Source organism: Pogoniulus pusillus, chromosome 1 (genome assembly GCF_015220805.1).
Source record: "Pogoniulus pusillus isolate bPogPus1 chromosome 1, bPogPus1.pri, whole genome shotgun sequence".
NCBI lineage: Eukaryota > Metazoa > Chordata > Aves > Piciformes > Lybiidae > Pogoniulus > Pogoniulus pusillus.
In genome coordinates this window covers 42,434,328-42,451,112 of record NC_087264.1, presented here as the reverse complement: position 1 = coordinate 42,451,112, position 16,785 = coordinate 42,434,328, and the positions used below count along the sequence as shown (strand labels likewise).

The window sequence follows — 16,785 nt, the reverse complement described above, 5'->3', positions numbered from 1 at the left end:
GCCCGGCTGCGGACAGCCCAGCGCTCAGTGCCCAGCGCTCAGTGCCCAGCGCTCAGTGCCCAGCGCTCAGTGCCCAGCGCTCAGTGCCCAGCGCTCAGACCGCGCTGCTGCCCGGAGCCGCAGGCTGCTCTCGCAGCTGCCCAAGCCCGTCTGCCCGAGCCCAGCGCTCAGGGCCCAGCGCTCAGGGCCCAGCGCTCAGTGCGCAGCGCTCAGTGCGCAGCGCTCAGGGCCCAGCGCTCAGTGCCCAGCGCTCAGTGCGCAGTGCTCAGTGCCCAGCGCTCAGACCGCGCTGCTGCCCGGAGCCGCAGGCTGCTCTCGCAGCTGCCCAAGCCCGTCTGCCCGAGCCCAGCGCTCAGGGCCCAGCGCTCAGTGCGCAGCGCTCAGTGCCCAGCGCTCAGTGCCCAGCACTCAGACCGCGCTGCTGCCCGGACCCGCAGGCTGCTCTCGCAGCTGCCCGAGCCCGGCTGCGGACAGCCCAGCGCTCAGTGCCCAGCGCACAGACCGCGCTGCTGCCCGGACCCGCAGGCTGCTCCTCGCAGCTGCCCGGACCCGCAGGCTGCTCTGGCAGCTGCCCGAGCCCGGCTGCGCACAGTGCCCAGCGCACAGACCGCGCTGCTGCCCGGACCCGCAGGCTGCTCTCGCACCTGCCCGAGCCCGGCTGCGGACAGCCCTGCGGACAGCCCAGCGCTCAGTGCCCAGGGCTCAGTGCCCAGCGCTCAGACCGCGCTGCTGCCCGGACCCGCAGGCTGCTCCGCGCTGCTGCCCGGACCCGCAGGCTGCTCTGGCAGCTGCCCGGACCCGCAGGCTGCTCCTCGCAGCTGCCCGAGCCCGGCTGCGGACAGCCCAGCGCTCAGTGCCCAGCGCTCAGTGCCCAGCTCACAGACCGCGCTGCTGCCCGGACCCACAGGCTGCTCTGGCAGCTGCCCGAGCCCGGCTGCGCACAGTGCCCAGCGCACAGACCGCGCTGCTGCCCGGACCCGCAGGCTGCTCCTCGCAGCTGCCCGAGCCCGGCTGCGGACAGCCCAGCGCTCAGGGCGCAGCGCTCAGGGCGCAGCGCTCAGGGCGCAGCGCTCAGGGCGCAGCGCTCAGGGCGCAGCGCTCAGGGCGCAGCGCTCAGGGCGCAGCGCTCAGGGCGCAGCGCACAGACCGCGCTGCTGCCCGGACCCGCAGGCTGCTCCTCTCAGCTGCCCAAGCCCGGCTGCCCGAGCCCAGCGCTCAGGGCCCAGCGCTCAGTGCCCAGCGCTCAGACCGCGCTGCTGCCCGGACCCACAGGCTGCTCTGGCAGCTGCCCAAGCCCGGCTGCGGACAGCCCAGCGCTCAGTGCCCAGCGCTCAGTGCCCAGCGCTCAGTGCCCAGCGCTCAGTGCCCAGCGCTCAGACCGCGCTGCTGCCGGGACCCGCAGGCTGCTCTAGCAGCTGCCCGAGCCCGGCTGCGGACAGCCCAGCGCTCAGTGCCCAGCGCTCAGTGCCCAGCACTCAGACCGCGCTGCTGCCCGGACCCGCAGGCTGCTCTCGCAGCTGCCCGAGCCCGGCTGCGGACAGCCCAGCGCTCAGTGCCCAGCGCACAGACCGCGCTGCTGCCCGGACCCGCAGGCTGCTCCTCGCAGCTGCCCGGACCCGCAGGCTGCTCTGGCAGCTGCCCGAGCCCGGCTGCGCACAGTGCCCAACGCACAGACCGCGCTGCTGCCCGGACCCGCAGGCTGCTCTGGCAGCTGCCCGAGCCCGGCTGCGGACAGTGCCCAGCGCACAGACCGCGCTGCTGCCCGGACCCGCAGGCTGCTCTCGCAGCTGCCCGAGCCCGGCTGCGGACAGCCCTGCGGACAGCCCAGCGCTCAGTGCCCAGCGCTCAGTGCCCAGCGCTCAGACCGCGCTGCTGCCCGGACCCGCAGGCTGCTCCGCGCTGCTGCCCGGACCCGCAGGCTGCTCCTCGCAGCTGCCCGGACCCGCAGGCTGCTCCTCGCAGCTGCCCGAGCCCGGCTGCGGACAGCCCAGCGCTCAGTGCCCAGCGCTCAGTGCCCAGCTCACAGACCGCGCTGCTGCCCGGACCCACAGGCTGCTCTGGCAGCTGCCCGAGCCCGGCTGCGCACAGTGCCCAGCGCACAGACCGCGCTGCTGCCCGGACCCGCAGGCTGCTCTGGCAGCGGGGCGGGGCGCTGAGCATGCCGGGAAAGCGGCGGGCCGGGCCCCGGCAGGGAGACCACGAGTCCCGGCGTGCCTTGCGCGGCAGCCGCCCTGCCGTTCGCCTCCCGCCCGGCCCTGCTCTGCCGGTGGCGGTGCGTGGCACGGCGGAGCTGAGCGGCACCGAGGGGCAGCGGAGCCGGGAGGCGAGGCTGGGACCGGGACTTGAGAGTGGGGACAAGGACTCCACTTAGGCAGCCGCGCCCCTGATACTGCCGCGCGGTGCCGTCCCAGATGAGCAGGGCGAGGGCGGACGAGGAGGAGTACTGGCACAGCTCCAAGTTCCGAGCCTTCACCTTCGACGACGAGGATGATGAGCTCTCACAGGTAGGGTCCGAGCCCGGGCCTGGCAGGGCGCCGCGGCCCAGCGTCTGAACCTCCTCAGGCAGGCCTCCTCTGCGGCCGTGTGAGCCCAGGCCTGGGCTCTGCGCGTTGCGGAGGGTCCGTGCGTCCCAGGTGGGGTGGGTGCTTGCCTTCTGCCCCGCTTGAAGGCTGCCGTGGGCTCCCTGCTCGCCCCTCGCAGCAGCCAGTCCGAAATCTCAGTAGGGCTGTGCTTCTGCGCCCGTATACCACACTCTATCTCCTGCTGGCGGAGCTGTCAAGAGTCTGTGTCGGTGTCAGTGACCTTTGGATTCCCAGTGGTGGGGAAGAGCCGGTGTGTCTCTTAAACATCCCTTAAACACATAGGCAGGTGTTGTCTGTGTTCCTTAGAGGTGACAGTGGAAGCTGAAGAAGCCGTATTCAAAGCTGAAGAAGCTGTATTCGAAGCTGTGAGAAGGAATGTTCGAAGGGAATAGAAAACAAATGGTGTTCTGCAGCACTGGTGGGTTTTATACAAGCTCGTTCTTTTGTCCACAGCTAAAAGAATCTAAACGAGCAGTGAATAGCCTTCGGGATATTGTCGATGATGATGATGATGACCTTGAGAGGGTCAGCTGGAGTGGAGAACCCGTGGGAAGTAAGTGCAGAAGTACTGCAAGTTATTCTTGAAACAGAGAGAGTTTACACTTCCCCCTTAAGTCATTTAGTCAAGGTTAGGAATACTACTTGCTATCTAATCCTGCACATCTAATCTAATGGGGCACTTCAAGGCAAGGTTGGACGTGGCACTTGGTGCCATGGTCTAGCCTTGAGCTCTGTGGTAAAGGGTTGGACTTGATGATCTGTGAGGTCTCTTCCAACCCTGATGATACTGTGATACTGTGATAATTCTCATCTCCTTAGATCACATAGTGAGAGCCACTTGACTTATCTGTGTGGAGCCACTGAAAAGAGAGTAAGCAAAAGCCCAAATTATATAAAGGAGTGCAGAGAAGTGGAGGGAATTCACTGTGGTTTTTCCAATATGTAGCCCAACTTAGAGCTTGATGTGATAGAGGTTACAGCTTGGTGTTCATCATGCTTAGCTGGCCTGCAGAATTCTAGGTGATCATTTCCTTCACACTGCTGCTTGAAATGGCACCCTTTAAAGTTCTCACAGCACTTTAAGGAGATGTTCAAGGGTACAATATGCATTTATAGGCGAAGTCTTATGCTTAGAGGTTTGAAAGGGTATTGTAAGCATTAAGGAAATGCACTTCTAGTGATGGTGGGAGTGAGCTCGTGACCCACACAGGATGCTGTCTGTTGGATTTGGAGTTCATGACCTACTGAATATGTGCTAACTTGGTAGCCAATGCCAAACAGTGAAAATTTACATGTGGGTCACCCAGAGGACCTTCAAAGAGTATATTCTCGTCCTATGCCATAGCTCCTCCCTCTGGTCCAGGCCATTTCTTTTGCCAGCGGCATGTACACGTTGATAGGCTTTTTTGTCTGTGTGGGGAGGAAAACTGTCTTTTACTTTTCCAGAATTCAGGAAGGTATGCTCTTACATTCCTGTAATTAGAGGTCAGCCAGGGGTTGTGTGCATTTCTTTGTGCCTTTAGAGCAAGGATTATGCTTCACCCAATGCAACAACATATAAATGTTGGGTAGTCTATGCATTTTTTTCTATAAGCCTTACCAGCTGTATGACATTGCTGAAATCAACCAGTTCTGGAGGACGGTGTGTAAATATTTCACATGCAGTATTACATGAGGTTAGGATTCTGGGTGCTTCATCTACCTGGTGCTGAGGGTCAATGTTATCAGGATGTGCCAGTGTGGGACTGACTGCGACACACTTGGTAACATTCCTGCCATGCCATGAGATCTTTCTTTACAGATTGTTTGTTTTGAATGTCTTCTGTCTGCACACAGGTATCTCCTGGTCAATTAGAGAGACAGCCTCCAGCAGCAGTAGCTCGTTGGAGGGCCAAGACTCCAGCCTACAGAAGGGCTCTTCCTCCTATGCTGCTTTTCCCAAACAAGCTTCTTCCTATTCTCTGAGCAGTCTTTTTAAAGGTGAGGTCTCTCCTGTGCAATATGGACTCTCAAGAGCGTCAACAAATATGTTACTTAAATCTTTTCATTGTATTGTACCACAATGTATTGCTCTCTCTTCAGTGTGGAGTGTCTCTGACTAGCATGATCTGGTAGTATGGGAGGGAGCTTTGGAGTTCATGGCTTCTTAAAAGCCAGGTTCCACAGAGCAGCAAGGTAGAGTGCAGCACTGTGCAGCAGACTGCATGTTGGAAAAGAGCAGGCTGCAAAGGGATTGGCTCGACTGATGTGGCCCTCATTTGATCTTCAGTACTGTAGCAAAGGCAGGTTGATTATTCTTTATTTTGAGCTCAGCTGGCTGCTGTTGGTGTTCTAGATGTTTCAGCAAACACAGGGTAGCAACAGTGGTAGCGTAGCTGGCTCGGGGGAGTTGTGCAATAGGCCATGGGAAGGCTTACACAGCTTGCAGGAATTCAGCTCTGTTGTTTCACAGCCAGACAACAACCTAGGTTTTGCTCTGTTTCTCTTTTCTCTGGGGTGAATTTGAACCTTAACTTTGATAATATGGTGATAATGAAAGGCATCCAAATGCAGTCCTGGTGAAGAAAGCTGTCTGTGTTGCCATGACCTAAGCAACAGTGCATTCTTGAGCCTTTGCTCTGCAGGTAGATGAGTGAGTTCAGGCTCTTGAACCTCTCGTGGCCTCAACAACTAGAGGGCAGGTAGGGCCAAGGTGTGATATGGTTTGTGATGCCACAGGCAATGCCGAGCCTTAGACTGCACGCAGGTGAGCCTCAGCTATGCTGATAAGAATCACAATACATAGTCACTTGTTCTGGAGCTGCAGCAGACTGGCCCAAAGCCTAGGCTTGTGTTACCTCTGCAGGAGATATTGCTGGTGAAGAGACAGTCTCTCATGAGTGTTTGTCTTGATTTCAGGGCGAAACAAACTTCCAAGTTTCCAGTCCCTCTCAGATGGTAAGTTTTGAATCTCTGCCTCATTTTAGGAGGGGTACAGACTTACAAAATAAAAAAATAGGGAAGTGTCATCTTCCTAATGCTGCAGGAAGGGAAACTGAATCTGGGTTGTCTGAAAGTCATCCAGCAAAGAAGCAAAAGAGCTGACATGCTGGTGCAGGCTAATATGCTTATGTAGGACTAAGAGCTGTTTGGTTTAGAGCAATTTTGTATTGCCTTCTACTATGAAAACCAAGAAAAGGGTGATTTTGGAGGTGGGTGTAAATCAGGATCTTGATGTGCTATTGAACTTTGCCTTTCCCTCTCAGCCCTCTCTGACACAGGAGTTAAAAACTATGCCCCAGAGCTGCGCAGACCGAAAGCTGAATATAAGGTGAGCAGCCTGTTTGTGGCATGCTGAGATCAGAGTACTGCCAGAACTTTCTACTCTATTTGGTTTATGTTATTGATTGCTATTTCAGACAGCAGAAAGCAGTGCTGGGAAAATGCAGCCTCACAATAATATAGATGTTCACTGCTGTTGCTCAGAAGTAAGGACCTTTGCTGGGTGTCTTTACTACTCCTAATGAATGATCCCACAGACTTTGTGAGAAGAATTTCTAAATAGTGCTTTGCCTCTAAGCTGCTTTTGTGCTGGGTCAGATGAATTAGCATCATGTGTGCAAATTTAAAAACATTTTTAGTCTAAAGGCTTCTCAATTTCTCATTCATGAATCTCTGGGACAGCACAGAGGGAGTTGCACTGGGGCGGAATTCCAGTTGTGGAGACCTTCTCCCAGACAGCCAAGTTTAAGATGTTGTGTAATGTAGTGGATCTGGGGACTGAGTGGATTCATCCTGCTAGGTGCAATATTGTGTTTCCATGTCCCCCCATCCAATCTGTAATAAGACTGAGAAGATAGACATGCACAGTGCTGATACAGCTGCCCACGTGGATCAACACAAACCAGTGACTTTACCAACAAGCACACAAACAAACAATGCTCAAGTCTGATCTTGAGCCTCCTATCTGCCCAGGGTTAAATTCCCCTAGTGGAACATAGGCACACTCTCAGGGTATTTCCAGTAGCTGGTCTTGGATCTTCAGTTTGTTTTCTAACTGAATCCCAGCCCCTAGTGTCCTCCAGTTGCTGGCATCTGAACCCTTGAGCCCCTAGCGTCCCAGTCCAGTTCATGGTACTCAGACTGCTTCTGCACGTTGAGCTTGAAGTTAACTACAGTATGAACACAGACACTTGGAATAAAGAGCCCACTCACACAGAAGGTGGCTGGATATAGAATTTAATGGATATGGACAGAGGAATCAGGTGCACCCTCGGCAAGTTTTCAGATGACACCAAGCTGTGTGGCACAGTCGACTTGCTAGAGGGGAGGGATGCCATCCAGAGGGATCTGGACAGGCTGGAGAGGTAGGCCCAGGCCAACCTCATGACATTCAGCAAGGCCAAGTGTAAGGTCCTGCACCTGGGTTGGTGCAATCCCAGGCACAGATACAGGCTGGGTGGCAAATGGCTGGAGAGCAGCCCTGAGGAAAAGGACCTGGGGGTCTATGTTGATGAAAAGCTCAACATGAGCTGGCAGTGTGCACACACAGCCCAGACAGCAACCGTGTTGTGGGCTGCATCAAGAGAAGCATGGCCAGCAGGGCAACGGAAGGGATTCTCCCCCTTTACTCTGCTCTCATCAGCCCCCACCTGGAGTACTGTGTGTAGTTCTGGAGCCCCAACACAAGGACATCAAACTGCGGGAGTGAGTCCAGAGGAAGGCCACGAAGATGATAGAGGGCTGAAGCACCTCTCCTGTGAGGACAGGCTACGAGAGTTGGGGCTTTTCAGCCTGGAGAAGAGAAGGCTTTGAGGAGACCTTATAGTAGCCTGTCAGTGTCTGAAGGAGCCCTACAGGAAGGTTGGGGAGGGCCTATTTACAATGTCTTGTAATGACAGGATGAGAAGTAATGGGTTTAAACTGGAAGAGGGGAGATTTAAACTAGATGTTAGGAAGAAGCTCTCTACAGTGAGGGTTGTGAGACACTGCAACAGATTGCCCAGGGAGATTCTGGATGCTCCCTCCCTGGAGCTGGTCAAGGCTAGGCTGGATAAGGCCTTGAGCAAATTGTTCTAGTGGGAGGTGTCCCTGTCTGTGGTGGGGGTTGGAACTGGATGATGTTTGAGGTCCCTTCCAATCTAAACCATTCTGTGATACTAAGACAGACTGCAGTGATCCATTGCAGAGCTCAGTCAAACAGGCACACCAACTAGCCACTTGTTTAAACATGGTTGGGGCACCCTTATGGCCTCTATTTTCCCATGGTTGTTCATGCCCAATTCATTTTGATCCCTCCTTTTCCCTGTTTTCCCTGACTTTTTTTTTCCCCTCTTTCCCATAAACTTCCATGATAAGTCTCACATTTTCACAACCCTCTGAAAGCATCCCAAGACTATTTTTCCCCTGTGTCTCCTACTGAGTCCTGTCCCTCTTTAAAGTTTGCATTGTGTTTGGGGAAACTTTCATTGTTTTATTCATCTTGGAGGATTTTACACAACAAATAATGGCCAAACCTGTCTCACTTGAGGGTGGCAAGAAGTGGCTGAGACAGTGTGCTCAGATGGCACTGACTAGGTTATTGAGTCGTCTCTACCTGTCCTTGGCCATCTGATCTTCACCAGGTCGGTGAGTTTGTGTTGATTAGCTGTTAACCACACAATCTAACAGGCAGCACTTCATGAAACCATAGCAGGAAGAACAAATGTGCCCTTCTGTATTCTCTTCTGTGTCTTCATAGCCAGTGAAGCAGAAAGGAGGAGGATTCTACAACTTCTTAAAAGCAATCAGGAGATTGTAAGTGAGGTGAAACAAAGAAGGGAGAGATAGTGGAGGCTTTGAGTCAGTGTCTTGACAGTAACAGGCTGAAGAGCTGCCTCTGGCCAGAGGTTCTGGAGGGAACCCTGGTGGTCAGGCCATTTGGTACTCAGCTGTACATTGACTTGAAGACTTACATGCAGTACTACCCTAACAGGATTGGGTACCTCTTTTTTTTTTTCCTTTAGACTCAGTAAATATTCAATGAATTTTAAACTCGTTGTCCTCAGACGTGGTTCTGGTTATTCCCTTTCTTTGGCTCATTTGCAACTGCTGGCTGAAGTGCCCAGGCCACTCCCACTGTTTCCTGATGATCATTTCTGCAGGGGAAGGACTTTGGTCATTGTGGCAGTGGTAGCATATTACCTTAAGATGGTCGTACTAAAGGCTTCAGTGCCCTTGTCATATGGTACTAGTCCTGTGCAGCAGTCCAGGCACTGGCCTGAGGCTGTTGTCCCTGCATTCTCAATGCTGCTATAGAAGGCTTACCAGCAGAAATTTGTCTGACTTGTAACAAGAAACTGCACCCTTACTCCTCAATTTTGGGTTTGTCAGTTTTGCATGTATTTTGTTTGTCCTTCTAAAGCAACACTGGAGCTTTAATTTGCAAGGTGGACAACCTATTGAAATGCACTTCTTATAAAAGATATGATGATGGTGGACCTTACTGAGGCAATACTCTGTGTTAACATCTGAGCCCCTAGCTTCTCCCTCCACCAGCATGCAGAATCTGATGGTCCTGCATCTGCACCTGAACAGTATAGGGACACATGCTACTAACAGCCCCCTTGGAGCAGCTACACATGGGCCAGCACTCTGATCCAGCACAAGTGGAAAGCAGCTTTGAGACTGCTGGTGTGATCTAACCTTGTGAGACTCAAGAGCTCTTTATTTTTCTTCTGTCAGGATTACAGCAGTGACTGGAACCCCAAAGATACAGTCATACGAATGCAGAGGGGCAAGGTAAGGGCTTTCCACTCCCACCTGCTTTCAAGTCACAGAGCGTAGGTGGTCCTAAAAGGCTTTACACCTCCCTATGCTCCTGGCTGTTCCCAGAGCAGGATGCAAACCTCGGGTTGCTTGCTGTATCTCACAGGGATGGTGCTCTGCCTGTCCACTGCTTTGCCAAGTAGCAGTGCTGGCATCACATTAGCTCAGGAGCAGCAAGAGACCTTCAGGGTTTTGTTGTATTGTTTTCTTGAGTCATCCCCTCAGCAAGGCTTTGACAGGAGGTATATATACTACTGTATTGCTCTCTACCCTTTCTGCTCCCTGGAGCTGGGCTTGTGGAAAAAATCTGGAGGTGTGGAGCTTTAGATCTCTTCTCACTTGGTGGCAAATGGAGGGAGGAAGACAGAAGCAGTCTTGGTTGCACCAGAACTGGAGTCCTAGTCTTGGCTGCCTCAATTTGGAAGTGTACACACAGGAAGCTTTGGGTTTACTTCCTAAAAGGCTCACCTTAAAAAGGAACTAAAGGCTGAGAGAGGCCATATTTTTGGGCTAAGAAGGAAGGAAGTGTCTTACAAATGTACTTTTCTCCGTGGAAGGGGCCCTGCAGAGTTTCCTCCTCTTCCTGTCAGGCTTGATGGTTTGCAGGGAAGTTTTGCCTTGTTACAAGGGTGTTTGTGCTGAGTATACAGTGTCTGCTGTCCTAGCTGGGGCAGCAATGAGGGCTAGCTCTGTAATCCCTGTGAACAGATTCCCAGAGATCATGCCACATGCAGTTTCAGCTAAATGAGAAGTTCTCTGCTGGTTGGGAGGGCAGTTATTGATGTTGCTGAAGGACCCACGGGGGAAGAATAGGTAGCACAGCACCTTGGGGTTTGGTTCAGCCTGAGAATTGTCTGATGTCCTATTGCCACTTCTATCTCCAGGTCTGCTCTCTAGAGAGATTCCACTCCCTGCAGGACAAGCTGGTGCTCTTGGATGAAGCTGTGGCAGGGCATGATGGGAATGTCATTACAGCTGTGAGTCCTGCTGGGGCTGAGACTTCCTGGGTAACCCCACAGAGGGTGGTTGTGTGAATGCAGTATCTTGCAAGATGGGGAGTGGTTCTTTGCTTAGACACAAGAAGTTACTGAAAAGCATCAAAGCTAAAAACTGGGAGGTTCCATATTCCTGATGGCTTTCCTGCCACTCTGCAGAATTGTCACATGCAGATAACAAGGAACCTGATCCATCAGCCTTGCAGTAAAGCTTTGCAACAACTGATTGAAGGCTGAAGCTTAATCTGCTCATTGTGACACAGAAGATTTGAGGGGCCTTTCCAGTTTATTTGGCTTCCAAAGCATCAGGCAGCAAATTTGGACTGTGTCGGAGCTTCCTTCACCCAGATCTCACACAAAGTTTTTCTTTGTGAATCTTGATCTCATCTAAGCTAGGCAGGAGCCCAGGCAGCTGTGCCCCTGGCTTGCTGTTTGTGCTGTGTTTAGTGGGTAGCAGAGTTCAGCATGGTGCAGTCAGAGCTGTGTATTCAGAGGCCCATTGCAAAAGCCTCCCCAGGCTTTGACCTGCTTGCTGTCTGTCTGTCTTAGTTCTGATGAAGACTGATCTGGTCAGCTGAGAGCTGCCTCTCTGTGTTCACAGGTCCTGATATTCCTGAAGCGGACTCTAAGGAGAGGTAAGTGTGACTGGAGCCAGGGTTTCTATAGTGTGTTGCACTTCAGGGCACGGGGATAGTTCTTTCACTGACAGCAAGTCATACCTGGAGTACTGCTACTTTACTGAGCATGGAATGGTTTTTTCAGCAAGTGTAACATGGTAGGGGAGTTTAGTGATGCCCACAAAGGCTCCAGAGAGGAGCTTTAAGTAGTAGTAGTGGTGCTGGGGTGGATATAAACGAATCTGTAGGAGTAGCAGACTGCTGTGGAATTTGCTGGCAGCCTAGTGAATAGGCTTTCCTGTGCTCTAGCCTCTAAGACTGTGCTTTGAGATGGGGTAGCATTGTTGAATACCTTGCAACTCCATGCACCATGCTTAGCCCTCTCTGGCTTGGTAGAGCTAACTTTACCACTTGTACATACAACTCTTTGCTGTAGAGATCTTGTTCCGGGAGCTGGAGGTGCGGCAGGTGGCCTTGTGTCATCTGATCTATTTCCTCAAAGAAACGGGTGAGCAGAAGCTGCTTCTGGATCTGCTCAGGTGAGGCTCTTGCACAGCCTTATGGTAGGGTTGAGCATGTTGCTAGGAACCTGCCTCCACATTAATGCTTGCTCATTCCCTTTTGCAGGTTCCTAGACAGAACTGAGGAGGTTGCTGTGAGTATTTCCAGGAGGAGAAGCTCCCTTTTCTCAGTGAAGAGAGCCTAGTGGGCAAGGGGAAGCTGGCTCCAGGGTGTCTGATAGTCAGGCTGGTAGTCAGCTCTGCACCCCCATTTTTCTCTCTGGAGTCTTGTACCTTCTAAGTCCATGAGAACAGACTGTGCTGCTTTTCCCTCCCTCCAGCTGTCCCAGTACCGAGAGCATTTGAACATCCAGGATGTGGAAAAAAGGAGGGAATTTCTGAAAGGCTGCATTGGGTAAGAAAAAAGTGTAAGAGGATGGGAGGGATGAGGGTTCTTCACAGATGATGATATAGTAAAAAAAATTAGACCTCTGTCCCAGTGCCACAGCTTATGTAGCTGGGGAACTGATGTTGATTTTGCCCCAGTGGGAGTAGGGTGTTGTGGACAGTGTCAATCAGAGAGGAAGAATTTATGTCAATCAGTAGTCCAGCAGCTTTTGTTGCTTACCTGGGACAAAGATGCTTCAGGGACCTTCTCGTCACTCACCCTTCAGGTTGTGAAGGGTGAAATCTTGTGAGTCTGAGCACTCAAGGGATTTGGTAGCATCAGCATTAGGTTGTTTTATGAAGACCTGACATGAATTTTCCTTCTCTGTCTAGGAGAGAGCCAGTTGGAGAGGGCAGTGAGACAGGAGATGGAGTACCTACTAGACACTCAGGCTGGGGAGAATGGGAGGTGTTCTCCACATGCTCTGTGGAAAGAAGAGCATCCCTCTAAGTGTACTGTGTTAATAGCTCTTGACCATGTCTCCTTCCTCCATGTCTCACCAGGCTGCCATTTTCAGCTGAGGATATCTCCCACATCCAAGACCATTACACCCTGTTGGAACGGCAGATCATCATTGAGGTATGACATTTTCCCTGCTGGTCAGGAGGTGACTGGGACTAGCTCCAAGATCTGTCTGTCCCTCCCTAACTTATACCACTTTAGATCTAATCAGCTTGTCCCAGCTAGTGTTAGTTTGACTGCTATTTGTGCTGCTGTGCCAGGCGCATGTGTGGAATACCAGACCTGAAACTTAATGGCTCGTTGAAGCTGTGCCTGTGCATTGTTACCACGACACTCTCCCCAGGACTGTACCCTGCAGCTAGGTCAGGCAGTTGGCCTGGCTGAGGTCCACCCTCTCTGTTCTCCTGTTTCCACAGGCCAACGATCGACACCTGGAGACGGCTGGGCAGTCGGAGATATTTCGGAAGTATCCTCGCAAGGCTTCGATTCTCAATATGCCACTAGTGACCACCCTCTTCTATTCCTGCTTCTACCACTACACAGAGGCTGAGGTGAGGATGATGTGAAAAAAGAAAGGTTGCATCTTACCTCTGTAACCCTCAATATGTGGGGTGATTAAGACTGCTATTGGTGTTGGAGAGCTAATGGGGTGGGATAGTTGCTCTCTTCTGCCAGATGTTTCCTCCTGTGCTACTGACATGAACAAAAAGCAGTAAAAGTTTAGTCATGTTCACCCTGTGCAAGATCTTACAACAGGTGTCTGAACCTCTCCCATCGCCTGCCCTGCTGAGTTTTCACCGACTTGTCTGGTGCTCTCTCTAGGGAATGTTTAGCAGCCCAACCAACCTGAAGAAAACATTTAAGGTATGTGAGTCTCCTGCCATTGTGGCAGCAGTAGGAGAAAATGTGGGTAGCCAAATTGTATTTAGCAAGGGGGCTGGGGAGGAAGAATTTGAGGGGCTCAGCACTGAGCTAGGGAAGGGTGTGGTGTGCTCCTTGAGCAGGGCCATTCTGGAGGCTTAGAAAGGCAAATGGGAGCTGTATGGAGCTTTTCACTGGGTGTGTTCTGTCTGCAACAGCACACGCAAATCCCCACCTCCTGCTCTCTGCAAGTGCTGGCCCTGGCCTCAGGCAGCATCTCATCACCTTGCCTAGCTGTTGGTGTAGGTCCTGACAGGGATGGGTCAGATGCAACTCTCACAGGTCTTCTGAGCTGTGCTAGTGCTCTGAGTGCAGCTTTCTGATTGCAGATTCCTGATAAGCAGTATGTGCTGACTGCCCTGGCTGCACGTGCCAAACTGCGAGCCTGGGAGGATGTGGATGCCCTCTTCACTACCAAGGTGAGCTGCAGTTCCAGGTAATGACATAAGCCAGCTATCAGCAGTGTGTGCTGGAGTTACCAGACAGACTGGTTTTACTTCAGCAGGGCCCAGCACCTCTGCTGCAGGGGGTTGCACTACCTTCCTCCTCTCCTTGCATAAGACCTCTGCTTAGTCTGGCTTGGCTGTTAACAACAAGGTCAAGGCTGCCCTCATGCTCTTGTTACCAGAGAGTTCGCAGCCAACCTGTGCCCAGCCACTGCCTTGAAGGGCTCGGTCAGCTTTGCATGTGCTGTTTGGTGGTTTATGTTGCTGGCACTGGGGAAGACATTTTGTTGTATCTGGAGAGATTGCCCTTTCAGGAGTGACACAGGGTTTGGCTCTTGTTTCAGAACTGGCTGGGCTACACCAAGAAGAAGGCACCCATTGGCTTCCACCGAGTGGTAGAGATCTTGCAGAGGAACAATGCTCCTGTGCAGGTGAGCAAAGAACCACTGCTTATGTCATCTTGCTCTTTGGGTGGTTTTGAGATATGAATGATTCCCCAAAGCATGCTGCTTCCTAGCTGGGAGTGGGAGAACAGGCTGTTGAAATGCTGGCTCTGCCAGGTGGGTGCAGCAATTAGCTGAGCAACCCACACACCAAAAGGAATCGGGTAGTGAAGGCTGGGCCCTACATCTGACTGCAAGAGAAACAGCAGTTATCTGGAGGTTCTTTTCCCACAGCATGTTGTCAGCTTTTTCTGCTGGATTAACTTTCCTTTTGCTTAATCTGGCTGGCAAAGGTTTACCCAATCCATAGGATTAAGATAGCCTTGGACTTTGAGCTTTGTGAGCAAAGCTTTAGTGCTTCTGTAGTCCTGAGCAGCCTCGTCCCGGTCGTTTTTTTGACTTAGGAAGGGTCAAGTCTGTGTGACCTTGAAAGGTTTTGTGACTCAGGTGAAAGAACAAGGTGGGGGAGATACCTGCAGAAGGAAGCTGAGATGCTTTTCCTTCCCTTGCAGGTGCTGCAGGAGTATGTGCGCCTAGTGGAGGACGTGGAGACACGGTTGAATCTTGCCACCAAATACAAGTGTCACGATGTTGTCATTGAGGTAGGTCCCTGCTTTGTGTGTGTGTGAAGAGATGGGACAAGAACCTGCTTTTTTTTCCCCTAGCTTTCTCCTGCCCTGTGCCACTGCAGTCTTGTGCCTGGTGGAGTTTGTTTATCCATATGGCCTGGGAGTGGTGTGGAAAACAAGTGGGCCAGGAGAGTGGCTCCTAGCGTTTGTGCTGTGGAATCGGTGCTGAGGGGCAAGAAACAGGGCAGCACATCACTGTGGAAGTGTATTTCCTCTTCACTCAGCTGAGTGCTGGCTTTGCTATTTATCTAGACTTACAAGGACCTAAAGGATCGCATCCAGCTGACAGCATATAAATGCAAGGTGGAGCGAGGCTCTGCAGAAGAAGAGAAGATAAACAGCATTCTCAACAACATGGTAAGAAAACACCTACTTTTTCTTCCAAGGGCTTGCCAGAAAGAGCCACCGATTAGGTGTAAGGGCACAACTGTGCTACATAGTTTTTATCCCTACTAGGAAGCTAATCTTGTGTTTAGGGTTGTATTCAATGTTGGAATGAAGGGTGAAACTGGTTGAAATAGCATCCTCTAGCCATAGTTGTCAGTATGAGAGATTGTGGGACTCACTCACTTGTCCCCTGAGGGATCTGTGTTCATCACTGTTGTCAGTCATGTCTTGTTCTCTTCCAGCAAATCCGATGGAAGAACTGAGCACCTGTGAAGCGACTTGCTTGGTCATTGCCATGCCAGCGAAAGAGGAAACTGCAAAACTCAGTCCAGTGCCAACAGAGCGGCTCTGTTACTACTCATTGCATGATCAACACTTGTCAGTGGCAGTGGGTGCCTGTGGCTTGTGGGACAGTGGCATTCAGGCTAGCTGAACACAGCTGCTTCAGTGTAGCCTGGTACTGATCCACCAGGGTTGATTCTTTTTGGAATCTGATTCTCTTTGACTTGGCTGTAAGCCAGGCATTGCTTTTGTTTACAGAGGGAAGTTGCTGGGCACAAGATTAGCATTTGCTCTAGGTGGTCCCTGGGCTAATTCTCACAAGAGGAACAGGTCTGTCACACTTGTCATGTCACCACCAGACAGTGCTGACCTGTCCCTGTAACACTCAGGCTTGGGCACCACCAGTCATGACTATGGTTGGAGTCAAGCCTACTGGACTGTGGTCTCCCTGCCTCAAAGAGTGTAGTGGGGGAAAGGACCAGCTCAGCTGCGCCTTTAAACCTCTTTTTTGGGTTGGTTGTCTGTTTTTTTCTTGGTTCATTCTGGCTCACCCTGGGAATAGAGGAGCTGTGTGAATTCCTACAGAGAGCCAGGACAGCAGCCTCTGCCATTATCCTTGTGCTGTTACCTGCAGCACTGGGAAGATCACTTTATCCGGGAAGAACAGGCACCTAGTGTGGAGCTGATCAGAGCCCTACTGGGTTGGATGGAGAGCAAGGAGGGACCCTCTCAGTAGGTGCAAAGCTGCTTGCCACTGCAGCTCTTTTCTCTGAGAGTGTTATGCCAGGAAGGATTGAACTGCGCTTTCTTAGAAACACAACTCCTCAGGAAACTGCTGGCTTCATCCTTCCAGACCTTGATTCAATTCCTTAAATAAAGCTGTGTCTGTTTCTCCTTGGGCTATTTATTTCCTTCCCACGCTGAACAATTTGTGTGCTAATTATGAGCAATTTCTCACACCTCCCACAAAGTGAGTGTGCAGGGTATTTTCTCCTGTCCTCAAAAGCACAGTGCATGTCATCATGAAGTGGCTTTGCAGTAGTACCTTCTCGTACACTTTTGATGCCATCAGTGCAAATCACTTAGTAATGCAGGAGAGTTTGCTGTTGAGGGCGAGCTAGAGCTCCAGCCTTCCTGCTGTGCAGTGCCCCTTTTTTTTCTCTCTCACTGTTTGGTTTTCTTCTCACAAAATTGTTTAGTCCAGTCCTGCTCAAGCAGGCTCACCTGGAACAGCTTTGAACTGTAAAACTGAAACATGTGCTGAAAATTTGTTTTTCTCATTACTTT

The 16,785-nt window shown here is 52.1% G+C and overlaps 1 protein-coding gene across 1 annotated transcript; it reads left to right on the top strand.

Moving 5' to 3' along the window:
- Window positions 1–2,200: 2,200 nt before the first annotated feature.
- Window positions 2,201–16,392, top strand: VIPAS39 (VPS33B interacting protein, apical-basolateral polarity regulator, spe-39 homolog). The gene is made up of 19 exons (XM_064150501.1): window positions 2,201–2,504; window positions 3,036–3,135; window positions 4,419–4,562; window positions 5,481–5,519; window positions 5,828–5,892; window positions 9,285–9,341; window positions 10,253–10,345; window positions 10,965–10,998; window positions 11,417–11,519; window positions 11,608–11,635; window positions 11,822–11,895; window positions 12,432–12,507; window positions 12,807–12,941; window positions 13,213–13,254; window positions 13,641–13,730; window positions 14,102–14,188; window positions 14,713–14,802; window positions 15,082–15,186; window positions 15,459–16,392. The coding sequence occupies exons 1-19, from the start codon at window positions 2,412–2,414 to the stop codon at window positions 15,477–15,479; spliced, it is 1,476 nt and encodes a 491-aa protein (XP_064006571.1). The 5' UTR covers window positions 2,201–2,411; the 3' UTR covers window positions 15,480–16,392.
- Window positions 16,393–16,785: the final 393 nt, after the last annotated feature.